Source organism: Pelophylax lessonae (assembly GCF_965119305.1).
Source record: "Pelophylax lessonae genome assembly, chromosome: 3".
In the NCBI taxonomy this organism is placed as follows: domain Eukaryota; kingdom Metazoa; phylum Chordata; class Amphibia; order Anura; family Ranidae; genus Pelophylax; species Pelophylax lessonae.
In genome coordinates this window covers 687,595,351-687,614,231 of record NC_138770.1, presented here as the reverse complement: position 1 = coordinate 687,614,231, position 18,881 = coordinate 687,595,351, and the positions used below count along the sequence as shown (strand labels likewise).

The window sequence follows — 18,881 nt, the reverse complement described above, 5'->3', positions numbered from 1 at the left end:
TCGTTGTCTGTATTGTATTAATGAGTTATTCAACAGATGAAAATGTTGGTTTTATTAGATGGATATTTCATTTCCCTTTGAACTTTAAAAGCGACAGACTTTGATTTCTCCTTAGGAAATATTTCCCAGCAACAAATTTGTGACAAGTGCTGGAATCTCTTACGTGTCCGTTTGTTTCTTCCAGTTACATGCTGCTGTTCTTCGGATAAAGTATAGTTAATCTAGTAAAGCTCTAAATCCTATTTGCACCTGACATCTGTCATTGGATGGGAAAAACAGAGAGAGAGCCTTCAATCTGCATCCTATGGAGCTGCTGTGCTGACTGGCAACTGCTGAAAAAAGAATCTTACATTGCAATATAATAACTATTCTAAAGAAGACGGGATATTTCACGCAGGGGACTCTGGAGGATGGTGGAGCTCCAGAAGACAGAAGAATGCTGCGACCGTTGAGTTGTTTCCAGAGCTGGAACTTTTAGAGTCGTACTATGGGCTGCGCACCTTCTCACAATGGGATCGTTCAAATTCTCGCAAGGAATGCAGCTAAACCTTTGAAGAAAAACAAAGCCATACTTCCACCTGAGGAGCATACCAATGGATTTACAATTCCTTTGGCCAGCGATAAATTTCCAAGCTGCCATGACCTCAGCGATGAAAATAAACAGAAAGCTGGACCGAAAGATTCTGATCATGAAATCAATCATCTGGAAAGGGGTTTTTCTGACGCCAGTGGTGGGCCGTCTAGGAGTGGGTCATTGTCAGAAGACCAAAGGAAGTATGAAGCACACAGTACGGCCGATGAAGGGATGGTCACTCTGACATACCAAAGGAGAAGAGGTGCAAGGAAATACAGTTCAACCTGCTCAGAGCAAGAGCTGCTACAAGATGGCAACCCAAAGAGAGGCAAGAAATCGAAAAGCCGTAAGTCTGGTAAACATGGCCGCCATGCAAAGCAGGGTCAGATTGTTTTTCCTGAAACAGAAAAGAAAGTTGACTTCCCAGAATTACTCGTCAAGGCTCACCAGGATGCCTACGCTTTCTTGAATCCTAATCTGTCGAAATATGAAGGTATCATTTCCATGGCCAACCAGGCAACCCAGACCCAGCTTATCATGCAGCAGATGGTGAGTTTCATGGCCCTGAGATTTGATGAGATCAACCAAGGTTTGGGAGAAATTGTGGAAGACGGGGAAAAACTCTTGAAAGGTGTGGGAGGCAACCTCACCTGGCCGACCGCAAAAGACAACCTTACGGAACATCCAGACTTACTCCAACAGCTGCTCCAGTATACAGTAAACAGAATGCAGTCTGTAAATGGCACCGTGTCATCGTTAACCACCAATGCCTTGCAGGAGACATGCCATTTTTTACAGTCCACTGTGGACAGTTTTCAGGAAAAGCTAAAGAAAAAGGAACACCACGACGAACGCCTGCTAAAGATAATCAAGGCACTGGAGGATTCCACAGCTGGTTCTACACAGCCCCATCCAAATGATATGACTCTTTATTCTGAGGACAGTGGATTTGGGGGTGACGGGGAATCCATCAGAGGATACAGATCTCCTGGAACAATGGAAAGCCGGGCAAGCATTGACACATCCGGATGTATAAGTTTGGAAAAAGGTGAAGGAACTATATCAAAGGGAGGGTCAACCTGTGCCACCAACATGGTCGATTCTCCAAAACAAGTGGATAATCCAAGGGTTTCTAAGCAAATCAGCATAACCAGTAACAGTTCGGTGAGCTCTCTTGGGACCTGTGGAACTCTAGAACAAGAGAGTGTCCATGGTCAAGACCCGGAAGATTCAAGTAGCAGTGATGACAGCTATGAAGAAAGCGATGACAACAAAAGTTTATCAAGTCTGATTACCTTAACACAAAGGCCTCTCACCTCTCCAGCAGGAACATGTGCTTATAGACACTCACCAAAATGGATGGAAAACCCAGAAAATGAGGAAATGACACTGAAAATGAAAGAAGCTATCAGTGAAAAAATCAAGTTTGTCCCTGGCAAATCCAACAGTGACGTGTGGACTAGAGAGGAGATAAGCCCGGAGCTGGTGCGGCCTAGTTCAGCCGATGGAAGCAACAGGAGGACTGCTCGGCACAGAAGGTCCAGGTCTGCAGAGTCACTGAAGAGCCAGGGTGAAGATCCTACTCTTTTGGAACTTCAGAGGACTCAAAAAGAACTCACCAAAAAGTTAGAACAACTGTATTTATCAAATGGAACTAGAAACAAAGAAGCACCGCAGAACCGCAGCGGTAAATCCTTTGTGCATACAAGATGCATTGGTTCTGCTCAAACCAACAAATTAAAGGCCTGCCTTGATAGGAGGTTTAATATATTGCCTAGTCAGGAATTAATTCCAGTAAGAAAACCTAAAATTGAAGTAGCAAAGTACCCAAATGCTAACCAAGACAGTCGTATAGAAAGTACTCAATTACCTAAACAGGATACAAAGATTATAGACAACCCTACCATAGAGCAAAGGCTAGAAGGTATTATTTCTCCAAGGCAGTCTGTCCGTAAACTTATTCAAGCTTTCAGTCCTGAAGACAATTCATTAAAAAACTTAAATCGGAAAACATTGGGACCACTTAGATGTGTTCGAAAATTTGGTGTACCTGTCCTACCCCCCACAATTCCCGCCTGTAAAGAATTACTGGATTTAGATAACATTAGTGATTATTTGTCAACGGTGGATGGGAATCCTTCAAATTCAAGTCCAAACATCATAGCAAGTAAATGTTTCGCTCCTTTAGAATCTTCATCAGCTCAGGATTTACACAGGACTTACACCAATGAATCTGGGATTGACGACCTGGAGAACCTTCCTCCTCCTCCTCTAGAAATACTGATGGATGATTCCTTCAGTTCACTTCAATGTGATGGCCTTTACGGTAACAACTTACCTTGTCCAATGAGGAGTGCCTCCACAGCTTCAAAAATTAAAACATCTATTAACATAAAAGACTTGTTACCAAATAAAAATAGTACTGAGTCATATATGCCCACCATTAAGACTTCTGGTAAAAAAGAGCCAGTCACTGGACTTAGAAAATTCTCAGTGCAGTCTGATCAACTCAACAGAGTAAAAGACCTAGGACTGGACCCTATGAAGAAAAATGAATTTGAGGAAGTTGCACATTTATACAGGCAGTCACATAAAATAATTCCTTTAGAGAACCCAGGTGATGGTGAAACATTGAAGTCAATCCCTCAAATTAAATCTGTGGAGAAGAGTCCTTTACCTAAGCAAAAGCAATGTTCTCCTTTGTTACAACGGAGTGAAAAGAGTGCAGTAACGCAGAGAAGAGCTTCGCCGACAAGAGCAACAGCCTCTTCCCCAACAAGAGCAACAGCCTCTTCCCCAACAAGAGCAACAGCCTATTCCCCAACAAGAGCAACAGCCTCTTCCCCAACAAGAACAACAGCCTCTTCCCCAACAAGAGCAACAGCCTCTTCCCCAACAAGAGCAACAGCCTCTTCCCCAACAAGAGCAACAGCCTCTTCCCCAACAAGAACAACAGCCTCTTCCCCAACAAGAGCAACAGCCTCTTCCCCAACAATAGAGAGAAAAACAGCAAGCCCTCCAACTCGTAGAGCTGTAATTAAAACTCATAGTCATCTGCCAGTTCAGAAAAACACCAGTCCTTCATGTTCTTCCAGAGTACCGAGCCCTCCAAATCAATCCAAGCTGCCTACTCCTCCAGCCCTGCGCAAGTTAACGAGCCCTCTTCAGATACGGAGACAACAAAGTCCACCAAGTCATCAAAGAATGCCGAGCCCCCCTCAGATACGGAGACAACAAAGTCCACCAAGTCATCAAAGAATGCAAAGCCCTCCTCAGATACGAAGACAACAAAGTCCACCAGGTCAGCAGAGGCTGCCAAACCCCCCTCAAACACGAAAGCAACAAAGTCCACCAAGCCAACCTAGAGAATCAAGCCCACAAAGCAGTCGACGTGAACCTAGTCCCCCTTCAAATTTCACGCCTTCGCCCCCGCTTTCTCCATCTGCTACGCATAGGGGGTTAAGACGTAGCTCAGATGAGCCACAAGCTTCCCTAAAACTGTTTGGCAATGCACAATCAATATTTTGCCCATCGTCTTCATCCTTATTTGAAACAAAGCCTGCTTCTCCACCATGCACAAATAATCCCGAAACTGCACCCAACCAAGCTTCAGTTTCTGTACTAAAACACAATTTATCGGGACGCCAGTATGATGACCGTCGCAGAAGTCTTGCAACAAGCGCAGCAAATCCCCAACCTTTTGTTCGAAGATGTTACTCAGACCGTAGGCCGAGAGTCCAGTTACGTCTTCCAACGTCGATCTCTACCTCTGCGCTTGCTGAACCTGCACTCCAGCAAACTGGGTAAGAAATATTTACCTTTAGCACTATTAGTAGCTCAGTTTGGTACTGTGTTAAGAGGTAAAGTACAATATTCTGCTGCAGGCACCACTCCTCCATTAATCAAACTGTTCCATCTGGTATATGCAAGATCTTAGTTACATAGTTACATAGTTAGTGAGGTTGAAAAAAGACATCAGTCCATCCAGTTCAACCTATGATGTGTGTGTGTGTTTGCTGTTAACCGTACATTGTATACCCCTGTATGTTGTACATTGTATACCCCTGTATGTTGTACATTGTATACCCCTGTATGTTGTACATTGTATACCCCCTGTATGTTGTACATTGTATACCCCTGTATGTTGTACATTGTATACCCCTGTATGTTGTACATTGTGTACCCCTGTATGTTGTACATTGTATACCCCTGTATGTTGTACATTGTATACCCCTGTGTGTTGTACATTGTATACCCCCTGTATGTTGTACATTGTATACCCCTGTATGTTGTACATTGTATACCCCTGTATGTTGTGGTCTTTAAGGTGCCCATCTAATAGTTTTTTGAAACTATCGATGCTCCCTGCTGATACGACTGCTTATGGAAGAGAATTCCACATCCTTACTGCTCTGACAGTGAAGAACCCCTTACGCACTTTAAGGTTAAACCGCTTTTCCTCTAGTTTTAGTGAGTGGCCACGTGTCTTATTGTATCTCCTTTCTCTGAATAGTTTGTTCCTTATGCTAGGGTCGCCAGTACAATATTTGTACATTGATATCATATCCCCCCTCAATCATCTCTTCTCCAGAGAGAATAAGTTCAGTGCTTGTAGTCTTTCCTCATAGCTGATGTCCTCCATTCCCCTAATTATTTTTGTTGCCCTTCTCTGGACTCTTTCCAGTTCCAGCACATCCTTCCTGAGGACCGGTGCCCAGAACTGGACAGCATACTCCAGATGTGGCCGGACCAGAGTCTTGTAGAGTGGGAGAATAATCTCTTTATTTCTGGAGTGAATCCCCTTTTTTATACATCCCAGTATTCTGTTGGCTTTGCTTGCAGCAGCTTGGCATTGCATGCCACTGCCAAGCCTGTTGTCTACTAGTACCCCCAGGTCCTTTTCCATCCTAGACTCCCCCAGAGGTTCCCCCCTAGTGAGTAGCTTGCTTTCTGGTTTCTGGCACCCAAGTGCATTACTTTACATTTTTTAACATTAAACCTCATCTGCCATGTAGTTGCCCCCCTCCCCCACCCCGTTATTTTGTTCAGGTCCGCTTGTAAGGTTTCACATCCTGCATAGAAGATATTGGCATGCTTAGTTTAGTATCATCCGCAAATACTGAGATTGTACTAGATATCCCCTCCTCTAGATCATTTATGAATAAATTAAACAGGATTGGTCCCAGGACAGAACCCTGGGGGACCCCACTTTCCACACCCGCCCAATCCGAGTACTCCCCATTAATCACCACCCTCTGTACTCTCCCCTGGAGCCAGTTCTCTATCCAGGTACTCACCCTATGGTCCATACCTACCTTCCTTAGTTTGTACAGTAAGCGTTTGTGGGGAACGGTGTCAAAGGCCTTTGCAAAGTCCAGATACACCACATCCACAGGCTTTCCTTTATCCATATACACCACATCCACAGGCCTTCCTTTATCCACATACACCACATCCACAGGCCTTCCTTTATCCAGATACACCACATCCACAGACCTTCCTTTATCCACATACACCACATCCACAGGCCTTCCTTTATCCAGATACACCACATCCACAGACCTTCCTTTATCCACATACACCACATCCACAGGCCTTCCTTTATCCAGATACACCACATCCACAGACCTTCCTTTATCCAGATAAACCACATCCACAGACCTTCCTTTATCCACATACACCACATCCACAGGCCTTCCTTTATCCAGATACACCACATCCACAGACCTTCCTTTATCCACATACACCACATCCACAGACCTTCCTTTATCCAGATACACCACATCCACCGGCTTACCTTTATCCAGATACACCACATCCACAGACCTTCCTTTATCCAGATACACCACATCCACAGACCTTCCTTTATCCAGATACACCACATCCACAGACCTTCCTTTATCCAGATACACCACATCCACAGACCTTCCTTTATCCAGATACACCACATCCACAGACCTTCCTTTATCCAGATACACCACATCCACAGACCTTCCTTTATCCAGATACACCACATCCACAGACCTTCTTTTATCCAGATACACCACATCCACAGACCTTCCTTTATCCAGATACACCACATCCACAGACCTTCCTTTATCCAGATACACCACATCCACCGGCTTACCTTTATCCAGATACACCACATCCACAGACCTTCTTTTATCCAGATACACCACATCCACAGACCTTCCTTTATCCAGATACACCACATCCACAGGCCTTCCTTTATCCAGATACACCACATCCACAGACCTTCCTTTATCTAAGTGGCAGCTCACTTCATCGTAGAAGGTTAATAGATTGGTTTGGCAAGAACGATTTTTCATGAATCCATGCTGATTACTACTAATAATACCGTTTTCATTACTAAAGTCTTGAATGTGGTCCCTTAACATCCCCTCCAAAATCTTGCAGATTACAGATGTTAGGCTGACCGGCCTATAGTTACCCGGGATACATCTCGGCCCCTTTTTAAATATTGGTACCACGTTGGCTTTTTTCCAATCAGCTGGCACCATACCCGTCTGTAAACTATCCTTAAAGATCAAGAATAATGGTCTGGCAATCACCTGGCTGAGCTCTTTAAGAACCCTCGGGTGCAAGCCATCCGGTCCCGGTGATTTATTTATGTTAAGTTTCTCTAGTTTAGTTCTAAGTCTATGTTCTGTTAGCCATGGCGGCACTTCCTGAGGTGTATTATTTAGTTTGGCCTTACAAGCGGGGTTCGTGTAGCCCCCCGATTCTTTTGTGAAGACTGAAGAGAAGAAATTATTTAACACTTCCGCCTTTTCTCTGTCCTCAGTGGCCATATTTCCTTTATCATCTTTTATGGGGCCAATGTGTTCTGGCCTCGCTTTCTTACTGTTTATATACTTAAAGAATTTCTTGGGGTTCTTTTTACTCTCCTCCGCTATATGTCTCTCGTGTTCTATTTTACCGCCCTGATTTCATCTTTACATTTCTTATTACACTCTTTGTAATGCCTAAATGCTGCCAATGACCCCTCAGTCTTGTATTTTTTGAAGGCCTTTTCTTTAGCACTAATATACATTTTTATGTTGGAGTTTAGCTAACGCGTTTTGCTTAGTTCAGGGCTTACTCATAGGGAGCAAGCTCCACACTGAGTGAAATGCATTTGTGCTTGCTTATACCAGGTGGAAAATTCTGTGCGATGGAGAGCTTCATAACCTGGAATTAAAGTAGAGTCGTCGCCCCCCCCCCCCCCCCCCCCATACTGTAGCAGCTAACTTTTAATATTAGGACACTTCCCTGTCCTGGAGTCCAGCGAAGTCGGCACCGCAGCCAATGTTTCCATCAGCTGTTGGATGCTGCCGCCGACATTGCCTGTAAGGGAACCTGGCAGTGAAGCTTTGCGGCTTCATGGCCGGGTCCCTAATGTGCATGCCTAAAGCAGGCTGTGCTCTCTTACTGGCCTAAAAGCAGAGGAAGGAGGAGGGAGGGGGAAGGGGCAGAACTTCTGGCGTACCTCGCCGCAACGAGGTACGACGGAAGTGGGGACAGGATACCTGTCAAGCTTTGCCCTCCCCCGAAAGGTGTCAAATGTGGCACCGGAGAGGGGGAGGAGACAGATAAGCAGAAGTTCCACTTTTGAGTGGAACTCCGCTATAAGGCATTTAAACGGTGAGCTGCCAGACATAACAGTCCTTCTATGTGAAGGTGCCATTTATTTTTTTCCCAAACATTTCCTCCCCTGGTGATCCTGCCAGTAACAAACTTCTTGTCTCAGGGTGCCAACAATCATTCACCTAAGGCTGATCTCCTGATTTGGACTATAAACTCCCCCATCCCCCTTCTCATTTGCCCCACGCCAGTCAGATTAGGACTTGAGGCTGTGTTCATACAGATCCCTGTACACCTGCACCCCCACACCTGTCAGATTAGGACCTGCGGCTGTGTTCATACAGATTCCCGTACACCTGCACCCCCACACCTGTCAGATTAGGACCTGCGGCTGTGTTCATACAGATTCCCGTACACCTGCACCCCCACACCTGTCAGATTAGAACCTGCAGCTGTGTTCATACAGATCCCCGTACACCTGCACCCCCACGCCGGTCAGATTAGGTCCTGCGGCTGTGTTCGTACAGATCCCCGTACACCTGCACCCCCACGCCTGTCAGATTAGAACCTGCGGCTGTGTTCATATAGATCCCCGTACACCTGCACCCCCACGCCTGTCAGATTAGGACCTGCGGCTGTGTTCGTACAGATCCCCGTACACCTGTATCCCCCACGCCTGTCAGATTAGGACCTGCGGCTGTGTTCATACAGAACCCCGTACACCTGCACCCCCACACCTGTCAGATTAGGACCTGCGGCTGTGTTCGTACAGATCCCCATACACCTGCACCCCCACGCCTGTCAGATTAGAACCTGCGGCTGTGTTCATACAGATCCCCGTACACCTGTATCCCCCACGCCTGTCAGATTAGGACCTGCGGCTGTGTTCATACAGAACCCCGTACACCTGCACCCCCACACCTGTCAGATTAGAACCTGCGGCTGTGTTCATATAGATCCCCGTACACCTGCACCCCCACGCCTGTCAGATTAGGACCTGCGGCTGTCTTCATACAGATCCCCGTACACCTGCACCCCCACACCTGTCAGATTAGAACTTGCGGCTGTGTTCATACAGATCCAAAGGGCTCAAGACACATAAATGAACCACTGATTCACACTGTACAGACCACAGCACCCATGTGCATGACCCCTCAACCCCTCCCCCACACACACAGGTTTATTTATCAACTCTTAGATTTATCAGGAATTCTGTGAGTTATGTTGTATATTTGTCTGCTAATAATGATTTTATTGCTTTTTTTAATTTAAATATTGCTTTAATATTTTCTTGGGGGGGCCCTGTCAGGTAGTCTGTATGGGGCTCTGCGATTTATATCAGCAGCCCTGGGTGCCCACATAGCAAGCCACCTGTTCTGGGGGCACTCGTGCATGCTCGCTCCCAAGCCATCTTTGTGTGTCTATGACACTCAGGCCTGTTCCCTGCTCCCTCCTTACTGATTGACAGCAGCAGGAGTCATTGGCTCCCACTGCTTTGTCTAAGCCAATGAGGAGGCAGAGACCCCAGAGAGTTCCTGCTCTCATGCATGTCGCTGGATCAGGCTCAGGTGAGTATAAGGAAGGGGGCCACACACAGAAGGTTTTTACCTTCTTGCCTAGAATGCATGAAGGTAAAAAAAAAAACATTCAGCCTTTAAAAGCACTTTGTGTCCCATTTCCTTTCACCCACAGCTCAGGTCATTATAAGATTCCCAAAATAAATCTCACCGATCGTCCAACTGCATGAACAATTCCAGGTCAGTTCTGGTGTGAAAACGCATTTTCCTGCACCCCAAGGAAACAAACTGCCCCCCCCCCTCCCTCTGTAGATGTGTGCAGGTGCCATGAATTCTTAAAGGCACCTCTACACATCTAGCAAACACAAAAACGCATCTTACCACAGTACTGTGTGACTTGGTGCAACAAACTTTTATAAAATCCTGCCTGCAGTATTTTTGCACATTCCCATGTGTTAGGCAGCCCAGTGAAATTAACCTCCCTGGCGGTCTGATTATATCCGTATCTTTGAATGTCAGAGCGGTATTTTGTATTGCATGGAAATCTGTTGTTTTATACAAGGCCATCTTTAACCACTTAAGCCCCGGAGGATTTGGCTGCTAAACGACCAGAGGGTATTTTGCGATTCGGCACTGCGTGACTTTAACGGACAATTGCACGGTCGTGCGACGCTGTACCTAAACGAATTTGGCGTCCTTTTTTTCCCACAAACAGAGCTTTCTTTTGGTGGTATTTGATCACCTGTGCGATTTTTTGATCACGCGCTATAAACAAAAAAAGAGCGTAAATTTTTCAAAAATAGCAATATTTTTCCCTTTTTTTTATATGAAATTCCCCCCAAAAAAATGTAAAAATCAAAATTTTTTAATATTTTCGGCCAATTTGTTTTATGCTACCTATGTTTGGTAAAAAAAATTGCAAAAAGCGTATTTTGATTGGTTTGCGCAAAAGTTATTGCGTTTACTAACAAAGGGAAAGATTTTTGTCATTTTTGTTGTTTTTTTTTTTAACGCGTAATGGCGGCGATCTGCGATTTTTTTTGCGGTACTGCGACATTGCGGCGGACAGATCGGACCCTTGACTGACATTTTTGACACTTTTGGGGTTACCAGTGACATTTCTACAGTAATCAGTGCTATATATATGCACTGTTACTGTAAAAATACACTGGTAGTGAAGGGGTTAACTTTATTTGAGAGGGAGGGGCTGTGTGTGTCCCTAGGGGCGTGATTCTAACTGTGATTGGCTGTGGCTTCAACTGTATGCAGAGTGATCAATGGATCTACATAGTAGATCCATGTGATCATCTCTCATACAGAGAGGAGAATGACAGGCAGCTTGTTTACACAAGCTGCCTGACTTTCTCCCTCTCCCCCGCCAATCGCAGAGTGGCCGGCGGCGATCGGGTCCGCCGGTCACACGCGCGGGGGGGTCCGTGACCACGCGGGAGCGGGAGCGCGCCTCCGGCGGCGCGCGCTCGCTCCCTAAACCCTCACAGGCGAGCGACGTAGACCTACGTCACTTTGCCTGTGAGGGGCTGACCGCCGCCGTAGATAGTCGTGCGGCGGTCGGCAAGTGGTTAACCACTTGCCGACCGCTCACTGAGCTGGTACTGCGGCACAGTGGTTTGTTATCGTCCAGCGATGTAGACCTACGTCACCAGACTCTCCCCTCCCTCGGCGGCGCGCGCGCGCCACCGGAGGCCCGCTCCCGCTGTATTCAGTCACAGCGGGAGTCGGGCCAGGGGAGGAGAGGCGGTGATCACCACCGCTCTTCCATGATCGTCTGGGATCGAGTGTGGAAATCCGCCCACTTGTGTAAACAGAGCGGGTGGATCTCCTATGTGACAGGCAGGGACAGATTACAAGATTCAGCATAGCTCACCCTGCGATCTGTGTCTGTGTCGCACAACCCCCTCCCCCCACACACGTCAGTAAGCATGAGGCACACATTTAGAACCCGTTCACACTGGGGCGATCCGACTTGCCGAGGCGACCTCACAGGTCTCAGAGCGGCCGGCACGGACTTCATAACATTGAAGTCTATGGTGGTCGCCTCCTGGTCGCCCCAAAGAAGCTCCGGACCCTTTTTCTAAGTCGGAGCGACTTGTGTCGCTCCTATTAGAACGGGTCCACAGCTACTCTATGGCAGGCGACCTACAGCGACCTGTGAGGCGACCAGGTCGCCCCAGTGTGAACGGGGTCTTAACCCCTTAACCCCTTGATCACCAACAGTGTTAAACCCTTCCCTGCCAGTGTCATTTTTACAGTAACAGTGCATATTTATAGCACTGATTACTGTAGTAATGTCACTGGTACCCCCAAAAGTGTAAAAAATGTCAGTTAGGTGTCTGATCTGTCCGCCACAATGTCGCAGTCCTGCAAAAAAAATTGCAGATCGCCGCCATTACTCGTAAAAAAAAAATAAACAATAAAAATGACAAATCTTTCCCGTAGTTAGTAAACGCAATAACTTTTGCGCAAACCAATCAAAATACGCTTATTGTGATTTTTTTTTTACCAAAAATATGTAGCAGAAAACAAATTGGCCTAAAATGTTAAAAAATTTGATTTATACATTTTTTGGGGGGAATGTTATATATGAGAATGTAAAAAATATTGTTTTTTTTTCAAAATTGTCGCTCTTTTTTCAAAAATTAAAAATCACAGAGGTGATCAAATACCACTAAAAGAAAGCTATATTTGTGGGGGGAAAAAAGGACATAAATTTAATTTGGGTACAGCGTTGCACGACCGCACAATTTTCCATTAAAATAACGCAGTGCTGAATTGCAAAATATGGCCTGGTCAGGAATGGGGTAAAATCTTCCGGTCTTAATGTGGTTGAAAATTCGCTCATTGAGAATTTTTTTGTCAAAGACATGTAGCTAAATAAATTTTGGCCTAAATATATGACAAAAATTGAATATGTTGGATATTTTTTAACTGTAAAAGTAGAAAATGTAAATTTTTTTTACAAAATTTTCGCTCTTTTTTTATTAACATTGCAAAAAATGAAAAGCGCAGAGGTGATCAAATACCACCAAAAGAAAGCTCTGTTTGTGGGAAAAAAAGGACGTAAATTTTGTTTGGGTACAGGGTTGCATGACCGCGCAATTGTCAGCTAAATTCGCGCAGTGCCAAGTTGCAAAAAGTGGCCTGGACGTTAAGCAGGAAAATCCTCCGGTGGTAAAGTGGTTAATATCGATTTGACCCTGGGCAAACATGTTCTTGGGCCCTCCCAAATCCACCTATTAACTATTTGCAGGCAGTGTGGGCCAAAGGGGCAGCTACTTTGGGCCCAACAACAATGACTGGGCCCAGGGCAGCTGCCCCTTTTGCCCGGCCTTAAAATCAGCCCTGGTTTTATATTGTAGGCCTGTAATTCTTGGGAATAACTCACTAAAATCTGTCCACAGAAGAGTCTAATAGACATCCCGGGGATGATAAAAGTTTGAAACACGAAATCATAAATTATAATATAATAATAATACATTTTATTCAATAATGTAATCAAACCAAAAACACTGAAATCTGTCCAAACAACGGGTGCGATATTACTTCTCACTGTAATACTGGACACTGCATATTGGTTTAGTAAACATCCCAGGTATGAAAATTTTTGAAACCTGGGACTGCACAAAGTCCGACGTCCCAATCGGCACAATAGAATTTGGTTTCCTTTCTGATTTTCCTTCCACTGTCATCTCTCTTCCAGCAACAAACCACGCCCATCCTTGTAGGTGATGACTTTTTCTCAGTTGGTGGGATGTAGTCCATGAAGTGACGACCAGTCAGGCATTCCGGTTTGACAACGCCCAGCTCTAATCCCAGCCATTGATGGTGTTTGGTGGTTCACAAAGATACCTTCAGCAACTTTCCAAATGAAGTCCGAATGAATCAAAGGCTTCTCACTCTTTTTTTTGAGCAGAATGGAGGCATTCCACAAGAATGGCTCAATAAGATGTCTGAGGATATTCTTGTAGTTCTTTTGCTGTTTCCTCATAGCTGGGTAGAATGTCATTGCTTGGTCGGCTCTGTGGACGCCTCCCATGGTGTTGTTGTAGTCTATCACTACAACATAACTCCCAGAATTCCTGCTAAATCTAAAAGATGAAACTGAGTTGATAAATAAACCTGTGTGTGTGGGGGAGGGGTTGAGGGGTCATGCACATGGGTGCTGTGGTCTGTACAGTGGGAATCAGTGGTTCATTTATGTGGCTTGAGCCCTTTGGATCTGTATGAACACAGACGCAGGTCCTAATCTGACAGGTGTGGGGGTGCAGGTGTACGGGGATCTGTATGAACACAGCCGCAGGTCCTAATCTGACAGGCGTGGAGGTGCAGGTGTACTGGGATCTGTATGAACACAGCCGCAGGTCCTAATCTGACAGGCGTGGAGGTGCAGGTGTACGGGGATCTGTATGAACACAGCCGCAGGTCCTAATCCGACAGGTGTGGGGGTGCAGGTGTACGGGGATCTGTATGAACACAGCCGCAGGTCCTAATCCGACAGGTGTGGGGGTGCAGGTGTACGGGGATCTGTATGAACACAGCTATAGGTCCTAATCTGACAGGTGTGGGGGTGCAGGTGTACGGGGATCTGTATGAACACAGCCGCAGGTCCTAATCTGACAGGTGTGGGGGTGCAGGTGTACGGGGATCTGTATGAACACAGCCGCAGGTCCTAATCCGACAGGTGTACAGGGATCTGTATGAACACAGCCGCAGGTTCTTATCTGACAGGCGTGGGGGGTGCAGGTGTACGGGGATCTGTATGAACACAGCCGCAGGTCCTAATCTGACAGGTGTGGGGGTGCAGGTGTACGGGGATCTGTATGAACACAGCCGCAGGTCCTAATCCGACAGGTGTACAGGGATCTGTATGAACACAGCCGCAGGTTCTTATCTGACAGGCGTGGGGGGTGCAGGTGTACGGGGATCTGTATGAACACAGCTGCAGGTCCTAATCCGACAGGTGTACAGGGATCTGTATGAACACAGCCGCAGGTTCTTATCTGACAGGCGTGGGGGGTGCAGGAGGTACGGGGATCTGTATGAACACAGCCGCAGGTCCTAATCCGACAGGTGTACAGGGATCTGTATGAACACAGCCGCAGGTTCTTATCTGACAGGCGTGGGGGTGCAGGTGTACGGGATCTGTATGAACACAGCCGCAGGTCCTAATCTGATAGGTGTGGGGGTGCAGGTGTACGGGGATCTGTATGAACACAGCCGCAGGTCCTAATCTGACAGGCGTGGAGGTGCAGGTGTACTGGGATCTGTATGAACACAGCCGCAGGTCCTAATCCGACAGGTGTGGGGGTGCAGGTGTATGGGGATCTGTATGAACACAGCCGCAGGTCCTAATCCGACAGGTGTGGGGGTGCAGGTGTACGGGGATCTGTATGAACACAGCCGCAGGTCCTAATCCGACAGGTGTGGGGGTGCAGGTGTACGGGGATCTGTATGAACACAGCTATAGGTCCTAATCTGACAGGTGTGGGGGTGCAGGTGTACGGGGATCTGTATGAACACAGCCGCAGGTCCTAATCTGACAGGTGTGGGGGTGCAGGTGTACGGGGATCTGTATGAACACAGCCGCAGGTCCTAATCCGACAGGTGTACAGGGATCTGTATGAACACAGCCGCAGGTTCTTATCTGACAGGCGTGGGGGGTGCAGGTGTACGGGGATCTGTATGAACACAGCCGCAGGTCCTAATCTGATAGGTGTGGGGGTACAGGTGTACGGGGATCTGTATGAACACAGCTGCAGGTCCTAATCCGACAGGTGTACAGGGATCTGTATGAACACAGCCGCAGGTTCTTATCTGACAGGCGTGGGGGGTGCAGGTGTACGGGGATCTGTATGAACACAGCCGCAGGTCCTAATCCGACAGGTGTACAGGGATCTGTATGAACACAGCCGCAGGTTCTTATCTGACAGGCGTGGGGGGTGCAGGTGTACGGGGATCTGTATGAACACAGCCGCAGGTCCTAATCTGATAGGTGTGGGGGTGCAGGTGTACGGGGATCTGTATGAACACAGCTGCAGGTTCTTATCTGACAGGTGTGGGGGTGCAGGTGTACGGGGATCTGTATGAACACAGCCGCAGGTCCTAATCCGACAGGTGTGGGGGTGCAGGTGTACGGGGATCTGTATGAACACAGCCGCAGGTCCTAATCTGACAGGCGTGGGGGTGCAGGTGTACGGGGATCTGTATGAACACAGCCACAGGTCCTAATCTGACAGATGTGGGGGTGCAGGTGTACGGGGATCTGTATGAACACAGCCACAGGTCCTAATCTGACAGGTGTGGGGGTGCAGGTGTACGGGGTCGTCACCTACAAGGATGGGCGTGGTTTGTTGCTCAAAGAGAGATGACAGTGGAAGGAAAATCAGAAAGGAAACCAAATTCTATTGTCCTGATTGGGACGTCGGACTTTGTGCAGTCCCAGGTTTCAAAATGTTTCATACCTGGGATGTTTACTAAACCAATATGCAGTGTCCAGTATTACAGTGAGAAGTAATATCGCACCCGTTGTTTGAACAGATTTCAGTGTTTTTGGTTTGATTACATTATTGAATAAAATGTATTATTATTATATTATAATTTATGATTTCGTGTTTCAAACTTTATCATCCCCGGGATGTTTATTAGACTCTTGTTTGGACAGATTTTAGTGAGTTATTCCTAAGAATTACAGGCCTACAATATAAAACCAGGGCTGTTTTTAAGGCCGGGCAAAAGGGCAGCTGCCCCAGGCCCAGTCATTGTTGTGTGTCCCAAAGTAGCTGCCCCTTTGGCCCACACTGCCTGCAAATAGTTAATAGGTGGATTTGGGAGGGCCCAAGAACATGTTTGCCCAGGGTCAAATCGATATTAACCACTTTACCACCGGAGGATTTTCCTGCTTTACGTCCAGGCCACTTTTTGCAAATTGGCACTGCGCGAATTTAACTGACAATTGCGCGGTCGTGCGACGCTGTACCCAAACAAAATTTGCGTCCTTTTTTTCCCCACAAACAGAGCTTTCTTTGGTGGTATTTGATCACCTCTGCGCTTTTCATTTTTTGCGATAAAGGAAAGCCTGTGGATGTGGTGTATCTGGATAAAGGAAGGTCTGTGGATGTGGTGTATCTGGATAAAGGAAGGCCTGTGGATGTGGTGTATCTGGATAAAGGAAGGGCTGTGGATGTGGTGTATCTGGATAAAGGAAGGCCTGTGGATGTGGTGTATCTGGATAAAAGAAGACCATAGCAATGGAGGTATTATACACTGTACTCATTAGGCACACATCTTTCTTATCCCGCCATCGCAGTGCCATCATTTTGCCTTTCTGCCGGGCAACCATTTCTCCTGTTTTGAGCTCAGGGCCGTCTTTAATATTGATTGGACCCTGGGCAAACATTTTCTTGGGCTCTCTTGAATCTACTTATCAACTATTTGCAGGCAGTGTGGGCTCAAGGGCAGCTGCTTTGGGCCCCACAACAATGACTGGACCCAGGGCAGCGGTCCCTTTTGCCCTGTGTTAAAGACAGCCCTGTCCACCGGCCTTCTTTTATCCAGATACACCACATCCACCGGCCTTCCTTTATTCAGGTACACCACATCCACAGACCTTCCTTTATCCAGATACACCCCATCCACAGGCCTTCCTTTATCCAGATACACCACATCCACAGACCTTCCTTTATCCAGATACACCACATCTACAGGCCTTCCTTTATCCAGATACACCACATCCCCAGACCTTTCTTTATCCAGATACACCACATCCACAGACCTTCCTTTATCCAGATACACCACATACACAGATCTTCCTTTATCCAGATACACCACATCCACAGGCCTTCCTTTATCCAGATACACCACATCCACAGACCTTCCTTTATCCAGATACACCACATCCACAGACCTTCCTTTATCCAGATACACCACATCCACAGACCTTCCTTTATCCAGATACACCACATTCCCAGACCTTCCTTTATCCAGATACACCACATCCACAGACCTTCCTTTATCCAGATACACCCCATCCACAGACCTTCCTTTATCCAGATACACCACATCCACAGACCTTCCTTTATCCAGATACACCACATCCACAGGCCTTCCTTTATCCAGATACACCACATCCACAGGCCTTCCTTTATCCAGATACACCACATCCACAGGTCTCCCCATATCTAGCTCACAGCTCACCTCCTCGTAAAATGTTAACAGAGGTTCTTTGTTAGCTTGCAGTAAGAGTTTAGGGACAAGGTAACACTTTTTAAAATACGGTTTTAATGATGAAAAGGTCAAAGTTGGTGCAAATAAAAAATTTACAGAAAAAAAAGGTTTTTCAAAGAAATAGAGACATAATTCAGCAATAGAAAAATAAGGTAGAATAGAGGAGGAAGAATACTTGCAGTTATTGTCCTGGGTGTTATCAGAGTTCAATCGATGAGCCAGGTGTTATCAGAGCTTGGTCGATGAGCCAGGTGTTATCAGAGCTCAGTTGATGAGCCAGGTGTTATCAGAGTTTGGCTGATGAGCCAGGCGTTATCAGAGCTCGGCTGATGAACCAGGTGTTATCAGAGCTCGGCGGATGAGCCAGATGTTATCAGAGCTCAGCTGATGAGCCAGGTGTTATAAGAGCTTGGCTGATGAGCCAGGTGTTATCAGAGCTCGGCTGATGAGCCAGGTGTTATCAGAGCTCGGCTGATGAGCCAGATGTTATCAGAGCTCAGCTGATGAGCCAGGTGTTATCAGAGCTTGGCTGATGAGCCAGGTGTTATCAGAGCTCGGCTGATGAGCCAGGTGTTATCAGAGCTCGGCTGATGAGCCAGGTGTTATCAGAGCTCGGCTGATGAGCCAGATGTTATCAGAGCTCCGTCTATGAGCCAGGTGTTATCAGAGCTCAAACTTGACAGATGTTCCTGCTTTGATGGTAAAGGAGAACTCTCCACTCGTTCGGGATCCCTCTTTTTCTCTGGGATCAAAGGGGTGTTAACAGATGCCCCTGACCAATAAAACAGAGTGTCCATGGGCTGTCTTGGGTTTATGGTTGAATATATATTTATTGTCTTAACAAAGTTTTCAAGAAACAGTACAGGTAAACCAATACAAAGATATAGATTATATCAAATGTTTTAACAAATATCAGTCCATGGACCTTAGGGGTATTGTCCCCCTCGAGGTAAGGAAATAACATG

The 18,881-nt window shown here is 46.5% G+C and overlaps 1 protein-coding gene across 1 annotated transcript in view; it reads left to right on the top strand.

The window, feature by feature from the left end:
* Nucleotides 1–487: 487 nt before the first annotated feature.
* The window catches only part of PCARE (photoreceptor cilium actin regulator), a gene marked incomplete at its 5' end in the record, with an annotated part of 37,610 nt that continues 19,216 nt past the window's right edge, over nucleotides 488–18,881 (top strand). Inside the window, one exon of the mRNA XM_082251811.1 lies at nucleotides 488–4,377. Within this exon, the coding sequence (XP_082107937.1) occupies nucleotides 488–4,377 (3,890 nt within the window). The remainder of the gene's footprint in view (nucleotides 4,378–18,881) is intronic.